General features: G+C 36.7%; 1 protein-coding gene across 2 annotated transcripts; it reads left to right on the top strand.

The window, feature by feature from the left end:
- The first annotated feature begins 9,865 nt into the window (after positions 1-9,865).
- LOC115009260 (troponin I, fast skeletal muscle-like) lies at positions 9,866-18,676 on the top strand. Of its 2 annotated transcripts, none has more exons than XM_029433135.1 (7): positions 9,866-9,953; positions 11,261-11,293; positions 12,134-12,170; positions 14,346-14,474; positions 16,791-16,880; positions 18,220-18,393; positions 18,484-18,676. In XM_029433135.1, exons 2-7 carry the CDS (start codon positions 11,286-11,288, stop codon positions 18,559-18,561), a joined length of 516 nt encoding a protein of 171 aa, XP_029288995.1. In that variant the 5' UTR covers positions 9,866-9,953; positions 11,261-11,285; the 3' UTR covers positions 18,562-18,676. The 2 variants fall into 2 exon arrangements, with proteins under 2 accessions (XP_029288995.1, XP_029288996.1); XM_029433136.1 differs by lacking the exon at positions 9,866-9,953 and adding an exon at positions 10,090-10,112.
- Positions 18,677-18,904: the final 228 nt, after the last annotated feature.

The raw sequence follows: 18,904 nt of genomic DNA, 5'->3' as shown, positions 1-18,904 counted from the left end.
TGTGGAGATATTGTTCAACTTGAGCCTGAAGCAAGGGAGGGTACCACAACTGTGAAAAACATCTTGTATGGTACCCGTTCCAAAGACTCCCTACCCCAAGGACTTCAACAGCTACAGGCCGGTGGCGCTGTAATCGCAGCTGATTAAGACCCTGGAGAGGCTGGTCCTTGGCTATCTTCGGCCCCTTGTGAGACCATAGATGGACCCACTTCAGTTCGCCTACCAACCTGGCATCGTGGTGGATGACGCTGTCATCTACCTGATGCAGAGATCCCTCTCTCATCTGGAGAAGGCTGGGGGCACTGTGAGAATCATGTTCTTTGATTTCTCCAGTGCCTTCAACACCATTCATACAGGCTGCTGGGGGACAAGCTGAAGCGCTCGGTGGTGGATCAGCACCTCACCAGCTGGATTCTGGACTACCTCACCAACCGTTCACAGTATGTGAGGACCCGGAGTGTCACTCGGACACGATTGTCTGCAGCACGGGGGCCCCCAGGGAACGGTTCTCATCACCTACACTGCGGACTTCTCCACAACACAGCAAAGTGCCACCTGCAGAAGATCTCTGACGACTCTGCTATTGTCGGCCTCATCTCTGAGGTCCTTTCTCCCTGCAGCGGTCAGACTGTACAATCACCACGGCCCCTGGTAGACCACCACACCAACAACACACTATCCCACCACAGTGTGCAGTTATCACTGCCATGTGCAATATTCACTCTTACAACTTTTTATCAACCACTTTGTACTTCTACTACTTTTATTCTATTTAACTATTGTGTACTCGTACAAGGTACATTTCCTCGTTGTGGAACTAATAAAGGATTTCTGATTCTGATTCTAATACACTACTGTTACATTATATTCTTCACTAATTACTTTACACCCGTCTACCACAAAAGTATTTTATCTTATATTGTATATACGTTATAATCTACTATATGTAAACTTCTGCAAGAGATTCTAATGTTTTACTTGCGTGATTTTATTTTTATACAAAGGAGGCTGAGATCTAAAACTGCTTATCTGTAAGTTTTAAGTTCTAACAATGTTAAAGTTAAAATAAAATAAATGATAAAATAAAGTAATATAAATGTGTGGTAGACAGTGTACAGTATTGCTGAATGTAAACAGGAATGCAGTAAATATAAATGCATGATGATAAGTAATATACACAGTAGGTCTATGAAGGTAAAGTGACAGTTTAATGGGATTAATTGATCGGACCTTATTACACTTTGTGTTGTGTTTTTAAGCCATTTTATTGTATGAACATGATATTCTGTTGCTTTTTATATTTCTCTGTATTCATTTGTAGCATTATTTAGCATTTCTTTAACATTATTTAGCTTCTGTGGTGTCGGTTTCTGCAGCAGCTGATTCCACTGATTAGTTCCTCCTCTCTGAATGAAGGTTGTTAATAAGCTGCTCTCAATGTCACAACTTTTAGCACTTCTAAATTACACACGCTGCACAAGCTTTGGCGTTAAAGCGTTGCATTACAGTTATTGGAGGACATGTTTAATGAACTGTGAGAAACACTTGATATGTGCAGCTCTTACAAAGCATCTAAATGAGCCGGACCTTTTTGGTTTTCAACGTCAAGGAGAAACGTTTTGTGCTGAAAGTGATTTGTTTTCTGGTTTTGTGTCGATGAAACATACTAAAAATAATAATAATAATAATAAGAAGAAGAAGAAGAAGAAGAAGAAGAAGAAGAAGAAGAAGAAGAAGAAGAAGAAGAAGAAGAAGAAGAAGAAGAAGAAGAAAAAGGAGAAGAAGAAAAAGAAGAAGAAGAAAAGAAGGAGAAGAAGGAGAAGAAGAAGGAGAAGAAGAAGGAGAAGAAGAAGGAGAAGAAGGAGAAGAAGAAGGAGAAGAAGGAGAAGAAGAAGAAGAAGAAGAAGAATAGAGACGAAGAAGAAAGAAGAAAAGAAAGGGAAGACCGACAAGGCCGAAGCATGATAACTCACCGATAAGAGTCATAAGAATCCGAAGAAGAGCAGAATGAAAAACTTAGACTTCGAACCGAATAGAATGCTCCACAATATAATAAGTAAGAAGGAGAAGAAGAAGAAGAAGACACCATCAGTCCCTGTCAGAAGACTTCAGTTGCAGCTCCTCATGTGGTCACTAGATGCTGCTGTCAGCTCCACAACATGTAAGATCACTTTATTTATCCTGCTGAATTGTTGTGCTGCAGTGCAGAGTACAGAGTACACAGTACACAGTACACAGTACACAGTGCAGTGTACAGAGTACAGAGTACAGAGTACAGAGTACACAGTACACAGTACACAGTACACAGTACACAGTGCAGTGTACAGAGTACAGAGAACAGAGTACAGAGTACAGAGTACACAGTACACAGTACATTTACTTTTAGAACTACATGGCTGAGACTTGTCACCAGTAAGAAGTTTGAGAAGTTTCTCTTTACTTCAGATTTCACTAAACGTATCTTTTAGTTTGTTGTAGACTCAGTGAGTCATGAGGATGTGGCAGGTAGAGCTCACAGTACAGAGCACAGAGTACAGAGTACACAGTACACAGTTCATGAGGATGTGAGAGGTAGAGCTCACAGCACAGAGTACACAGTACACAGTTCATGAGGATGTGGCAGGTAGAGCTCACAGTACAGAGCACAGAGTACACAGTACACAGTTCATGAGGATATGGCAGGTAGAGCTCACAGTACAGAGTACAGAGTACACAGTACACAGTTCATGAGGATGTGGCAGGTAGAGCTCACAGTACAGAGCACAGAGTACAGAGTACACAGTACACAGTTCATGAGGATGTGAGAGGTAGAGCTCACAGCACAGAGTACACAGTACACAGTTCATGAGGATGTGGCAGGTAGAGCTCACAGTACAGAGCACAGAGTACACAGTACACAGTTCATGAGGATATGGCAGGTAGAGCTCACAGTACAGAGCACAGAGTACAGAGTACACAGTTCATGAGGATGTGGATACAGATCAATCAGAATTATGCCACTTAAACGTTGTTGATTTGACTCAGTTGACAACATGACGTTCACTAGCGTTGTCTTTATTAACTGCAGTGGAAATATAATAATATAATAATGATTGTACTAGAAGAAGTACTGTATGTGTAGAAATACTCTGTTCTGTATTCCTGCACACAAAATATACTTAAAGTACCAAAAGTATCATTATGCAGAATGATATACATTATATTCCTGCATTATACTTATTGATGCATGAATGTGTTCATCACTTTAATGTTGCAGCTGGTGAAGGTCGTTTTAATGACTTTATAAACTGCTGGGTAGTTTAACATTATAATATTACATCATTTATTAGTTAATTATCCAATACATGCAGTGGAGTGAAAAGTAACATTGTTTGCCTCTGAAATGTAGTGGAGTAGAAGTATAAAGTAGCAGAAAATGGAGTACAAGTACTTCCAAATGTACTTAAGTACGTTGTACTTACTTTGCACCTCTGCAGGTGATCGTCGTGTATCTGGATGAATGTTCAGTTTGACTTGTTGATGACAAACATCAGCAACACATTTTCATAACCAGCTGTGGGGAGATTTATCTGCTGTTACACTTTTATATTACACATTTCTTATTGACAGGCAGTAAATCAAGCGTTCACCGTCCCTGCGGGTGGCGACATGGACACTTCGTCCACGCTACAAACTCCAGATGGTGGATGCATCCAAACAAAGTGCTACTACTACATCGGTTTTATGAATCAAACATAAACATATAGTCATTAATGCTGCCACATAGTGAGGAAAGGCAACACGCTTCTCGGACCTGCCGTGCAGAACATTCCTGAGGCTCGAGTAGAAAACACCTGCCGGTGTCTCTGAACCTGACCCCCCCGTCACCCTCCGCTGCCACATTCCCAGCATGTCTTCAACTCCATCATCTGCGCCTGTCTGCGCCTCACTCAGCGCTGTCACCACCTCTCCCCCCACCCCTATAGTCTGACCTGCTAAATGTGTAGAACTGAGCTGACAACTTCCACTGGCCGGGCCTGAGCTGATCACCAACGCAGACAGGTTTTAGGATGTCATCGTTTTGTGGGTTAACCCATTGAACCAAATGAACAGTGTCGTGGCGGGACTTCTCCACCAGGTGGGGCCCCGGCCCTACAGGTGGCTCCCTGTATTTGGCCGTTACTGACTAAGCTGAAAGGAACTAGTAACTATATGTATCAGGGCGCTCTCACACCTACTGCACCTCTTTTCACAGCTGGACTACAGTTTGGTTTGTTTCTATTGTGAACAAACTCTTTTTGGATGATTCAAACTTTTGGACCAATAACAGCAAGTGTTGGCAGCAAAACAAAATGAGCCACACGTGAGGAGAGAAGTCATGCATATAGTTAAATATATTAGCAGGACATTGTATTCAAGTAACTCGACATTGTACTACACTGGAGTATTTAGTTACTTTCCATCGCTGCTCAAATGTCTGCTGTGTCCAGAGAAACAGTTGCTCCTGAGCAGCCCACGTGTAGCCCCAACATGAACGGGTAACTTTCTTTTCAGCTTGATTCATAATCTAAGAATGCTGAAAACGTTTGAGCTTTTGAAGAAAATCCATAAATGTTTTACATGAAAATAATTTAAATAAGTCCTTCAACAAATGAAGGCAACAAGATGCGGTCGAAAGATAAGGAACATTTCCAGTAAGTGAACAGAAATGTTCACTTAGCTTTTATCATATTGAACAAAACAAAGTTAAAATGTGGGGAATAAGAAAGAGAGTCTTCAGACACAAGACCACGAGTCTACAGCCATGCAAAGGACTGTATACAAGAAGTGGACGTAGCTACGGTGACGTCACCCGTTACGGTTTTGAAGCCTTGAGTTTGGCATATTGATGCTGAATAACATGGGGAAACTTACTCCTTTGATTAAACCTGAAGTCACAAGTCTTGGTGTTATCATAGACTCAGATCTAAGCTTTAAATCCCACATAAACAAGGTGACAAAAACATCATTCTTCCACCTTAGAAATATAGCTAACATCAGACAATTTATAAATCAAAAGGATGCTGAGAAACTAATCCATGCTTTTATCTCAAGCCGACTCGATTACTGTAATGCACTCTGGCACAAAACGGAGAGACTTCAGCTCATCCAAAACGCTGCAACGAGGCTGCTGACTAGAACCAAGAGGAGAGACCACATCAGTCCAGTGTTAGCCGCTCTACACTGGCTTCCAGTAACTCTTAGAATTGATTTTAAGGTCCTCCTTCTTGTATACAAAGCCCTAAACGGAACCGCACCAAGTTACACTGCCAACTCTCTAATAAACGATGTGCCCCCAAGAACATTATGATCATCCACTACTGGTTTATTAAATGTTCCCAGAAACATCCAAAAGAAAATTGGGGATACAGCCTCAATTATGCACCAAAGGTATGGAACACTTTACCTGCAGACATTAGGGAGGCAAGCTAGCTCAATATCTTCACAAGTAAAAACATATCTCTTTACTTTAGCCTTTTAATGGTGATATTTTATATCTCTTTACTTTAGCCTTTTAATGGTGATATTTTATATCTCTTTACTTTAGACTTTTAATAGTGATATTTTATATTTCTTTACTTTAGCCTTCTAATGGTGATATTTTATATCTCTTTACTTTAGCCTTTTAATGGTGATATTTTATATCTCTTTACTTTAGCCTTTTAATAGTGATATTTTATATCTCTTTACTTTAGCCTTTTAATAGTGATATTTTATATCTCTTTACTTTAGCCTTTTAATAGTGATATTTTATATCTCTTTACTTTAGCCTTCTAATGGTGATATTTTATATCTCTTTACTTTAGCCTTTTAATGGTGATATTTTATATCTCTTTAGCCTTTTAATAGTGATATTTTATATCTCTTTACTTTAGCCTTTTAATAGTGATATTTTATATCTCTTTACTTTGGCCTTTTAATGGTGATATTTTATATCTCTTTACTTTAGCCTTTTAATAGTGATATTTTATATCTCTTTACTTTAGCCTTTTAATGGTGATATTTTATATCTCTTTACTTTAGCCTTTTAATGGTGATATTTTATATCTCTTTAGCCTTTTAATAGTGATATTTTATATCTCTTTACTTTGGCCTTTTAATGGTGATATTTCATATATTTTTATCTTAGCCACTTTAAACTAATTTAAATGATTTCATACATTTTTAAGCTTGGTTTTTTTGAAGGAGGATCATTTAGTGTTAAGGAAGTAAGAAAGTTAAAAGAAAGGTTGTAATGTTGTAAAAAGTAATGTCAAAGAGAAAGATTAAATCTGAAGCGTTGAAAACAATGGAAGAACATAAAGACAGTTTATGTTCTGGGAGAAGGAAGCAGAGAACAGGGATAGGAAGAAAGTATGTGGATTATTTGCTAAAACAAATATAGGTGAAAGTACAGACAAAGGGATTATGAAAATGTCAAAGAATGTGTAAAGGCTGCTATTTTATCTACTATTTTATACTATTTTAATTATGCTATTTTTATAATGGTACTTCAGACTCATTTACATCAACACTGTGATTATTGTACTGTAAATGATCTTACTCTGTCCTTGTACTAATTGTTATGTTTTTTGCTGTGAAGCACTTTGGGTTGAAATTCTTATATGAAAGGTGCTATACAAATAAAGCTTATTATTATTATTATTATTATTATTATTATTATTATTATATTATTATTATTTTGTCCGTCGCCATCTTGTTTTTGCAACCAGAAGTGACATGAGAGGGTGGCGCTAAACACAACCGAACGCTGAACAAAACATTTTTAGGGACCAAAATATTACATTTAACTTTCATGGAGTGAAAACACTGTGAAAGGGTTTAAGTTGTAAGACCTGTCAATCACAGGTAGCCCCGCCCTAAAGAGACGCTGCTTTATCCTCTATTTTAAATGTTTCCATAAGTTACTAAATGAACATCATGTGTTGAAGAAGACTTAAAACTACAGATTGAGACATAAACTCATCAGGAAAATGTTACTGAGGAAATAAATCAAGAGAGAAGTAGAAACATTTTCTCATAGACTATACACTCTGACTTCTTGTTGCCCCCTGCTGGAAATTAGAGAGACTGCAGGTTCATATTTTCCATTTTATGGCCTGTTTTTGCAGATGTAAGAGTAAAAGACTCAAAGCTTTTACTGGAAATAGTTGTATACATTTCAAACTTCAAATGTAACATGTTAAATCTCTTATTCATGTACAATTGCAGTGTTTTTTGTTACCAAAACCACTAAACTCAAATTCCGCTTTTGTGTTTCTCTTCATTTTAAACTGTTATTACACTCTCATAACATGCAATAAATTGTAAATGACTGCCAGATATGGAAAGTTCCAGGTATTGTTGGAAAATGGGCAAAAGCATTTACTCACAGGACCTTTTTTATAGTCAAAATGAGCAAAAAAGTCCAGGCGAAAATGTTGAGGCTTTTTTGGCTTAGGTGTTAAAGGGTTAAGGCTCTTCTGCATTGGCGTCACATGTCAGGACGTCCTGCTGGGCGGTGCTGAGACACATCGAGGATAAATGCTAAATGACAGCATGCTAACTTGCAGATGATTATCAGGTATATTGTTAGCAAGTTGTAGCATGCTAACAATGGCTAATTGGCGGTAAACAAGTAGAGCTGAGGCTGATGGGAACGTCATTAGTTGTGCAGGTATTTGGTCAGAATACAATGTTGGCCTGATGAAAGTCAGAGGATTACCAAAGATTCTCCGTCTCATGCCAAGAGCTGCTGAGATATTTCAGTCTGGACCGACATGAAGGACCGACACACAGACATGTCCTTAGAGCCGCGAGCCTGACATCAACAGCACTGGATGTTTACGACCGCAATCTGTTCTCAACCATTCAGTCTACAAAAAAAAGGTTGATCTCCAAAAACTCTGAATTCTAAATATGAAGTTTTGCTGTATCAGTACTTTCAGGAACTCTTGTTCAGAACACCCCCCCCCCAAGAGGAATCTGTGGCAATTAAGTAAGAATGCTTTTTATGAGCGAGTCACAATGTAACGTTATACACATGGAAACCTGCCTTCTTGCCTACCTGAAATCTTGCCCACATATTTCTAAAGCCTATATAGCCCAAGTGTTAATATGAGAGGCCCCCCTGCAGCCAGAGAACGGCCTGGAAGCCTTTCTGAGGGCAGATCCTCGCCTCGGATCCGCAATCCAAGATGAATTGCTAACCAGGCCAGGCGAGCGATAATGTGATATTTATAGACGGCAGAAATGCGAGCTAGCTAAGCACTTTATATAGAGCAATAGTTCAAAGTGATATCAAAGTTCCACTTGTGGTTTCTCTCTTTTGACTCAGTTTCTGAAGTCTGCAGGTTCATCGCACCTTCGGTTTCAATAACAAAATCCTTTGAATGTATTTTTATGTTCTGTGAAACTCTCAAGTAAGTTAGAATAAATGATAAAACGCTGTAGATCAGAGACGTGAATCATCAGCTGTTGACTGTCGGATGATTGCTAAACGTCTTCCAAGTTCAGCTAGTCTTCTCTAAAACTAAACTTGTGTGTATCATGTATGAAATCTGGCACTCGTACGACATCTTTGTCCCTCGTTAGTGTTATTTGGCTTTATTCTAGCCGCCAAACATCTCTTTTAAAACCCTTAAAAGTACCGGCATCATTCATCTAAACATATAATAAGATAAAGTCAGGATCTTTAAATTGTTTGATTTAATATTTCCATTTTCTCATGTTCCTGACATTTAGGACGTTATTCCAGTGTAACTGTTTTGTTTGAACACTTATTCCACGTTAAGCTTTGATAATGAAGGAGTTTTAAGAAGTTTTCCCTCCTTTTGTTCCGTGTACATCTCCAACAATGTGAACTCTGCCTGTTAGCGTTAATGCTCTTCGTTAGCTGGCCTGGCCGCCTTCAGCCTCGTCCTGTGTTCACAGGTGTCGGGCAGCTGTGGAGGCGAAAACCATCCGAGCCCAAAGTCCACAGCTGAAATCGGTAAGTGGGATGTGATGGCGAGGAGATTTGACTTGTCGCCAACTTTTAAAGGACGAGTCCTCGTGTGAATCCTGCAGGAGGTTCAATCTGTTAATGAAGTTCCTGAAAGTATATAAAAAGAAAGCGTGAGATTCATTGGCAACAATGCAAAACTGAAGCTGTCGTCTGATTTGTTTTGCTCTCCATTGGACCTTTTCTCAAGTTGAACTAAAGCAGGATTTGATCCAGATTTAAATCAATGCAGAAGAAACCTGTCAAATCTTCTTTGTTTGCTAGCTTTACAAGAACCTTTAAAGAAATATTTCACCCACAAAATGACAATTCTTACACAAAGACTGTACCCTGTACCCCTGTGTGAGAGTTTGCAAACGGATGTTAAACGCGGCTCTATTTACTTCAGTTCATCAAGACTCAACAAGAAAAACTAAGTTTTCTCCAAGATTTCAAGACGGGGGTGTAACTGTGGGTGACGTATCCCTTTGAGTCTCTACATGTGGTTCCTCTACATCTTTGTAAGAACAGATTTCCCCTGAAGTTTCTAACTAGAAGCCTGAAGTCTGAGAGGAACGGCTCCTTATTTGTCTCGTCACCTTCAGGTGTTTCTAACGAGCCGAAAACAAACCTCCCAAAAACAGAAAGGACTTCTGTCCCACCCTCCTTCACATGGTTAAACGTTTTGGGCTCTGATGGTTTTATAGTCCATTTCCTCCCCTCGGTGGCACCGAGCGGAGTCCTAAAATGATCTGAGGCTCCTCCTCGGTGATGCCTTGTTGATTTGTTGATTTGCAGAGAGAAGTTGGCATGGGACGATGATCTTCCAGCTTGCTGGCCGATTGGTCTGAAGATCCTGCATTTCTATAAACAGGAGCTCCATATCCATATCCGTGCCCTCGTATATATATACACCCGAGGATGAGTTCTTCTCACTGCTGCCCTCCTCCTCGACTCTTGGTCCCCGCCGTAGGTGAGACCAGCTTCTCTTTCCTCCTCTTCCTCCTCCTCTTCCTCCACTGCATGCCTTAGCGCAGCAGGCAAACGGATACAAAGCAGCTGAGCGGAGCTCCAGTGTTTTTGGGGAGTCCTGTTGGTAAAGTGCTAAGGTGACGAGGTCCTGACCTCTGAGGTTTGTTAATAAGGGAAGAGAAACGTGATCCAGGGTGAAGGAGAGCTGAATACTGCCAGAGGATTTAATGAGCGGAGGCTGAGCGATGCTCGTGTGTTTGCTTCTAACATTTACATTTGTACATTCCGTTAAATTAAGCATTTGGCTGATTCCTGTAAACGAAAGCTTGTTGATCACAAGACTGGATCGTTGACACATCTTGAGTTCTGGTGTTTGGATGTTTGATCTTCTGTGATTTTATTGTTTTAGGAACAACAGATTTGAATCTCATCAGGTAGTTTCAGGACTTATCTTTGCCTTGAAACTTATTGATGAAATATATTTCATAAACATTAATAAGTGAAGTTTGTTGTGGAATAGATATAAATATGTCTTAGATTTAGTTTGGACATACTCCCAAAATTACTACTCATGATTAAGATTTATTACAGTCATTTATTTATATTTAAAGCTGGTGTTGTGAAAAGATCTGTGCAAATAATAATAAATATTTCTTACTTTACTTTAAAGTTTCAGGAGTTATGATCTAGAAAGTAAAAAATAAAAAAGTTTTGATCTGAGAAAAATCCAAAACAACATTTCTGTTTTCAGAGTTTGCAAATAAAAGCCAATTGAAGTCTTTTTTTTAAAGTCTTAAAGTCTTAAAGTCTTCCTGCGCTCAGATGTTTTATGTCGTGCTTCATTATTCCGACTAAATTAGACGGAAAACTAAACTTGAATTATTTATAGTAAAGAATAACTCTTGCAACCTGATCTGAGCAGCTTGTTTAAACAGATTTGTTTAGCAGTGTGTGTGTGTGTGTGTGCGTGTGTGTGTGTGTGTGTGTGTGTGTGTGTATTGACAGACTTGGCAATTAGCTTGCTGCCGCAGCACATTTCTTCTCCACGAAAGGAATTGAAGTGTTAAGTCCCGGGGGACATTCAGTTTTGAACACCTGTAAAGAAGCTTATCGCAGGCGTCAGCGCCGACATTTGACCCAAACCTCAAAGTCCAAACTTAGCTCTGTCACCACTCAGCTGCTCATCAACTGTTTTTATAGATCACATTTCACACGAGGACGACCTCGGATATTTAAGCAGAGCGCAGATGATAACATCGTTTATTCTCAATTACTTCTTCTTCTGCTCTCTTTTTTGTCGTCAAACAGGCCGTGAAGAAGAGAAACCGCCATCATGTCCGAGTAAGTGCCGCTTCTCCTTTTATGGGTTTTTGATTTTTACTGGTTGAGAAATATTTCTTTTGTGCCACAGTGTGAAAATATTAGATTGGAAGTAAAACTCCTGCTTTTGATTTGTATTTGAGTTCAGAAGTGAAAAATACTCGAGTGAGTTGTGAAGAGTAAGAGAAAACATCTCCAGGTTTGATTATTGGGCTTCTATCAGCTGGAGAATAGAAAGGAAGGAAGGAAGGAAATAAGTATTAAAAGAACAGATGAATATAAAGAGACACAGAAAGAAGGGAAGGAGGAATGGATGAAGAAAGGAAAGGAAGGATTGAAGGAGAGGACGGCAGTAAGGAAATGAAAGAAGAAAGGAAGGAGCGAAAGGAAAGAAGAATTAAAGGAGAGAAAGGAAAGAAGAATTAAAGGAGCGAAAGGAAACAAGAAAGGAGGAAGGAATAAAGAAAGAATGAAGAATAGATTGAAAAAGAAGGAAGGAAGAACAGAGATATGAAGGAATAAGGAAAGGAAGGACAATAAGAGGAAATAAAATAAGGAAGCAAGGAAAGAGACAAATAAAGGGGAAGAAAGGAAGCAAGAGAAGAGACAATAGCAAAGAGAGAAAGAAGGAAGGAGGAAGGAAGGACTGACAGAGGAAAGAATTAAGGATTAGAAGAGAGATATGAAGGAAGAGAGGAGGACACGAAAGGAAAGAAAGACGACGAGCGAAGAAACGAAGGATGGACAGAAAGAGGAAATAAAATGAGGAACAGACAAAAAGAGAAAGAAAGGAAATAGGAAAAGAAAGAGCGATGAAAGTCTGTTTCCTGTTCGAGACAATAACAAATGTTTCTTTTACAGCAAGAAGATGACTTCGAGCCGCAGGCATCATCTGAAGGTACGACACGTTTTAGTTCTGCTTCACACAAAGTCAACCGCGCAGGAAGTAGAACATGAAGTCATTACTGTAACGTTGTTATTAAAGTGACACGTGTATTTGTTAAAGGACCAATCAGACACTTTGTAAATACTTCTGCGATGTCATAATGAATCTGTTTGTTATATTCTATAATAATAAAAGTAAATTTCCCTCTGAAATATAAATAAAAACAGATTAAACTTCTATAGCACGAATATAAAGCAATTAAAACATCTCCACCAGCTGCAGCTTTAAAGTGATGAACACATTAATGCATCAATCATTATAATATAATATATATAATTCTGCATGAGTACTTTTACTCTTGTGTGTAAAGCTCTGAGGCGCCACCTGCTGGTGGACACTATCAAACACTCAAAGTGTTCAAAGATTTAACAATTTAAAGGCAGAAAACTTATCTGGAATAAGTTTTTATAATTTAAACTTTGTTCCTCTTTAATCTCTTGTTTTGAAAATATTAATTTCCTACAAAATAAAAATCATGCTTTTAATTTTGAACCTTAATTTCACTGCTTTGGATTTTACTGTTGCACTGACTCAGCTGTGAATCTATTATTAATATTATTATTATTATTATTATTATTATTATTATTATTATTATTATTAATATCATTATTATCATTATTATTATTAATATCATTATTATTATTATTATTATTAATATCATTATTATTATTATTATTATTATTATATTATTATTATTAATATCATTATTATTAATATCATTATTATTATTAATATCATCATTATTATTATTAATATCATTATTATTATTATTATTATTATTAATATCATTATTATTATTGTTATAATATAATAATAATGATTATTATTATTATTATCATTATTATTATTATTATTATTATTATTATTGTTATTAATATAATAATAATAATAATTACCATTATTATTAATATAATTATTATTATTATTAATATAATAATAATAATAATTATCATTATTATATTAATATCATTATTATTATTATTATTATTATTATTATTATTATTATTATTATTATTATTATTATTATTATTATTATTATTATTATCATTATTATTATTATTATTGTTATTAATATCATTATTATTATTATTATTATTATTATTGTTATTGTTATTAATATCATTATTATTATTATTATTATTATCATTATTATTGTTATTAATATCATTAATATTATTATTATTCTTATTCTTATTCTTATTCTTATTCTTATTATTAATATAATTATTATTATTATTGTTATTAATATCATTATTATTATTATTATTGTTATTAATATCATTATCATTATTATTATTATTATTATTATTATTATTATTAATATAATAATAATTATGATTATGATTACTATTAATATCATTATTATTATTATTATTATTATTACTGCAGAGGAGGGAGCTGCTTTGTGATGCTAAGTATAATAAAGGAGAAATATGGTGCTTTAAATAGGAACATCAGAAGTCATCTGCACATAATAATAATAATAATAATAATAATAATAATGCAGGCAGAATATTATATAATATAATAATTTAGCTTCATGCTTCTCAGTCTTCCATTTGCAGAAAATATAAAAGAATTGCTAAAGACTAGTCAATCTACCAACTGCTAGTCGACATAAATGTTTTTGTGTGATGATGACTTTGATTGATTCGTGTTTTTTAAATGTTATTTTGAAGCATAATCAGCTGTTGATTTTGATTTGATTTTGATTTTAGCTGAAAATGTAATTATTTTCCATCAACGTGTTTTATTCATTGTTAATAATACTGTGCGGTGTTTTAACCTCTACTGGTTTTATTTTTAATTATTTAAGAGTTAGAAGCGTGATTTTGTTAATGAAATGGCAATAAATAAGCAGAAGAACGTATTGCAATATTATTGTGAGGTACAATAGGTGAATAAATTAATTAATAAAAAAACTGATATAAATTCAAACTATGTTTTTTGGGAGCGTGACATCCAGAATCTTTAATGTAAACATGCCAAATGTATCTCTCTGCATGTGGAAGTAAATCAACATGTTAATGTGGAGAAATAATTCTCACATACGACCTAAAACCTGATGAACTACTAAAAACCTCTGAACAGGTTGTTTTCTTGACTCTCACTCGATGTTTCCTGCAGAGTTTGATGCTGCAGATCGCGGCGAAATGGATCATACAGGAGAAAAAGGACATTGAAGCCGCCAAGCAGGCCTACATGTCGGAAAACTGTCCTCCACCCAACGTGAGCGGAGACCAGGCCACCCTCATGGTGAGAGACGCCGCACTCCTAAAGTTATGCTTCATCAGAATCTCATCCTAGACTGAGTTGAATATGCACAGCTTAAAAATACACAAAGATAAAAAATAATACAGAGGAAGAGGCAGAAAACATTTCACAATGTTTGTTTGTACACGTTTAGAGAACACGCGATTAATATACAGAAAACAACAACAATAATAACTGTGTGTGTGTGTGTGTGTGTGTGTGTGTGTGTGTGTGTGTGTGTGTGTGTGTGTGTTAAAGTAGAATGTAAATCCCTAACCCTGTCATTAAAATCATTGTTGTCTCCGGATAGTAACTGTTATTCCTGCTAAGAAACAACTAGAAATATAGAATGTGTGTATGAAAGTGGACCTCACAAGGTCTGAATACAAACAGTCCTAGCAGGAAGACAAAAGTTTTGAATTATGTTAATGTGAAGACAAATCTGTGATTACGATTATTTTTTATCTTGCCTGAATCTTTTTACAGAAGTCTAGAACAACTGCAAAGGGTGGACTCCACAATTAGGGGGGGGGGGGGGGGGAAATGCAGGCCTCATGAGGGGGGAAAACAAGGATGTGTGTGTGTTTGCGAGTGTCCCCCCCTCCCCATCAGCATGTACTTTAATGATGTAAAATATGTTAATTTCATTAGATCAATTAAAAATGTACTTTTTTAAAATGAAATAAAAAAATCTAATGATATAATATAAATATAAAGTTAACATTAGGCCCGTGTCCAAAGTAAACCATCTTCATTTAATAAACTTATTTTTCTGCATTTATACAATCCTTCTACAATAAGAGTGTTTATTTATTTTTAATAAATGCTCTCACCTGAATAACATGTGGAGACTTGTATTCCCAGTGCAGCCCATTAGTAATACCGTTGTTAATTATTTCCACAACTTAAATAAGACCCGACAACATTACCAAGGCCGCGGTAGAAAAGTGTTTTTAAGAGGAAGGTGTGAAATGACCCGGAGTATCTGAGTGATGAGAGCTGGTCGGATCCTTTCGTACTTCCTTCAGCGTAGGATACTCTGGACCTTCCTTTACGAATGGAAAGGAGATAATGCCGTCCCACAATTCCTTGCGGCAGCAACATTTATAGCGACGCCCTATTCAGCCACGATAACCTTCTCAGGAGGTTTGATTCTGTTTTTGACATCAAGCCTTGAGTTGTAACGCATCGAGCGTCACTGTAGCCGTTTTCTATGTGTTATAAATAAAGTTTCATTTAAATGAGCTCCACCTTCACAAGCTGCAACATTAAAGTGGCATTAATGTATTAATAATTATAATCTAATATATATTATTGTGAAATGGGACATTCTGCATAATTAGTACTTTAATTATTACAGAGAAGCGAACAGAAGAACATATTGCATTATTATTGTGAGGTATTAGAAGTATAACAGCTGAATGAGTGAATTGTTTTAGTTTGTGGTTTATGTTGTGTATATACATATTGATATTGATAATAATGATAAGATAATAATAATAACAATAATAATAATTATATAATAATAATAATAACAATAATAATAATAATTATATAATAATAATAACAATAATAATAAAACTGTTATGTTCATTTTGCACTGAAACAAGTTCTTTTGAAATGAGAAAATACCCAGTACTTCATTTGTAAGTATTTCATTCCCACAGGAGTATACAAAAGGTTTCACTATGTGGTTATTTAATTTAGACTGTTTATATATTAAATTACCAGAAAACATGCTATATCGTGATACATATCTTTAATCGAGATATTAACTGAGCGATATCATGATCTGTACTCACAGATAATAAATAAGGAACTGTACAAATGCAGGAACCTGTGCTATAAACAAGCATTTCCTAAATCCCTTTAATATTTTCACCATACTTAATACCTGCACTATAATATTAATATTTGATATTTGCACATATGATCTATTTTCGTTGTGTATATTTTCTTTGCTGTATATATTGCATGTCGTTATTATGTCAAGCGTTGAAGGGAGCTACAAGCATTTCACTGCACAATGTAAAAACTTACATTATTGGACTATTATCTTCTTACATTGTATATTTATTTAAATTCTTATTGAATAAACCTTTGCACACACCTAGAATATATTGTTGCACATTCCTAACTCGTTCATTTTAAACAGTTCCATTTTTCTTTTTTATTTAAAAGTATTTAAAAAAAACATTTTTACTGTCGTTTTGCTGAATCAAAGTGCGTATTAGCAGCGTCCTGTCGGGAATATTAGCAGCGGTTTGAAGCGTAACGTCCATCAGTGAAGTAAACGTCACGTCTGTTTGTGTCTTTTAGGAAACCTGCAAAAAGCTTCACGCCAAAATGGACAAAGTGGATGAAGAGCGGTACGACTTGGACACTAAAGTGGGCAAAGCTAATAAAGAGGTACAACTCCTCCTGCTGTGCAGCCTTTGAGCTTCTTTCTACTGTATTTACACCAGAGTGTGTGTCGTCTCATCTTATTGTCCTGCTGTGTCTGTAAGTATGTTTGAAGAACATGTGACGCAACACGATTTCAAAATCGGTTAGTATTTCAAAACTCAGTCTGATCCCGGCGTTATTCCTCAGATTATATTCAACATGTCGTTGTTGTCTCAACTTTAACTTCAGTGAGTTACTGCGAGTCCTGTCGTCCTGATAAGTGGAGAAAAAAAAGCCTATAATATTTCGTCTCCTCTGTTTTTATCAACTCAAAATTAAGAGATTTTGGTTACGTTTCTATTTTTTAAATAACATTTTATTTCCGTCTCGTCTACAATATCGCATGTTGATATAATCACAGTTCAATGACGTCGCTGCCGTCTCCTCATCGTCTCATATTAGTTGTGGAAAAAAATTTCCTTGTAGTATTAATAATAATAATAACAATAATAATAATAATAATAACAATAATAATAATAACAATAATAATAATAATAATAATAATAATAACAACAATGATTAAAAAAAAATCTTTTCTGACTTCCTGTCTGTGGCTCCAAACCCATTGATTTGTACTGAAGACGTAAATCTTTAAAAACACAAATATATAGTTTCATGTTAAAACTAAAAGTCCTAAAACAGCTGCTCACTGTATGAAACAAACAGGAGGACATAAGGGGACTATTTACGGCGGCGGATTAATCCACATTTGGTGCTCTAGTGAGTGTTTGTGGCCGCAGGATATTTTCTGCACAAAGTATTCCGTTAGAAAAGCTGTATGGAAACGGAACAATAAGTTGCTTACTGTGGATTTGCCTTTTGAAGTAGATGGACACGCCTTTGATGCCTCGAACATTTACCTCACAGGACTGCTGATGAGCTGTTTCCGCCGTCAGCGTCTTCCCAGACACTCGTGTGTATGAATGGCGCCCGCGTTACAATCAATGCATTCATTTGTCTTCATCTCCGTAAAAAGCCAATAATATCTGACATGCAGATGGTTCGCTGGTCGAGGTTCGCCGGTCGCAACTTCTTCTGCTCGGTTTTCTGGCGGATGAGAAACTCTTCACACAGACCGCCAACGCCTGACGAAACTACGCTTCACGTAGCTGAGTTTACTCGCCCCAAACCAGTTGATGCACCTAATTCAAATGTCTTCTTTGCGACAATTCAAAAGTGAATTATTTCAGGCTGCGGTACACACACAGTACTTGTGAGTGGAAATGCTCCCTGCTGGTTTCAGGCTTCTTCGTGGGATTTAATGACAAAGAGTTTCAGCAGACTTCTCCTTGGTCGCTCCTAGATTGAAGACCTGAAGATCAAAGTGGTCGACCTGGCCGGAGTGAAGAAACCCGCTCTGAAGAGAGTCCGTATGTCCGCTGACGCCATGCTGAAGGCTCTGCTGGGCTCCAAACATACGGTCAACATGGACCTGAGGGCCAACCTGAAGCAGGTGAAGAAGGAGGTCAAGGAGGAGGTGAGTCTTCTGCAGTGCAGCCACACAGGTGAACAGATGCACAATAATCTGTCGACACTTTGTTGACTGTGGACTGTTTGTGTCTCGCAGCCTCTAGAGGCGGCCGGTGACTGGCGTAAGAACATCGAGGACAAGGCCGACAGGAAGAAGATGTTCGAGACTTCCTAAAGATTCGACCTCCGCTCCTCTAGTTGCTCTTCGGCTTTTAGCACTTTTTATGGAATCTATGGAATTTGTAATTGAATTGAAATCCCTTTTTGTTTCATTAAATCTGTGAGTTTCAGCTTGGTCTGTTATTGTACATTTGTATAGCGAGTGATGAGCCTTTAATGTCACAGTTCTCTCTCGAGTATCAGACTTTTATTGTGTAGAGTGACTTCCTGTTTCCTTTCTGTGCTGATGTTCACTTTTGACAACTTCCTGCTTCGTAGTGTTTTTGCTAATAAATGTTTTTGTTTCCTATACGTCTGCTTGTCTTGAGGTATTCTGTCTTTGACTCAGTGACGCACAA

This window comes from Cottoperca gobio, chromosome 6 (genome assembly GCF_900634415.1).
Source record: "Cottoperca gobio chromosome 6, fCotGob3.1, whole genome shotgun sequence".
In the NCBI taxonomy this organism is placed as follows: Eukaryota; Metazoa; Chordata; class Actinopteri; order Perciformes; family Bovichtidae; genus Cottoperca; species Cottoperca gobio.
This window is presented reverse-complemented; position numbering and strand designations above follow the sequence as displayed.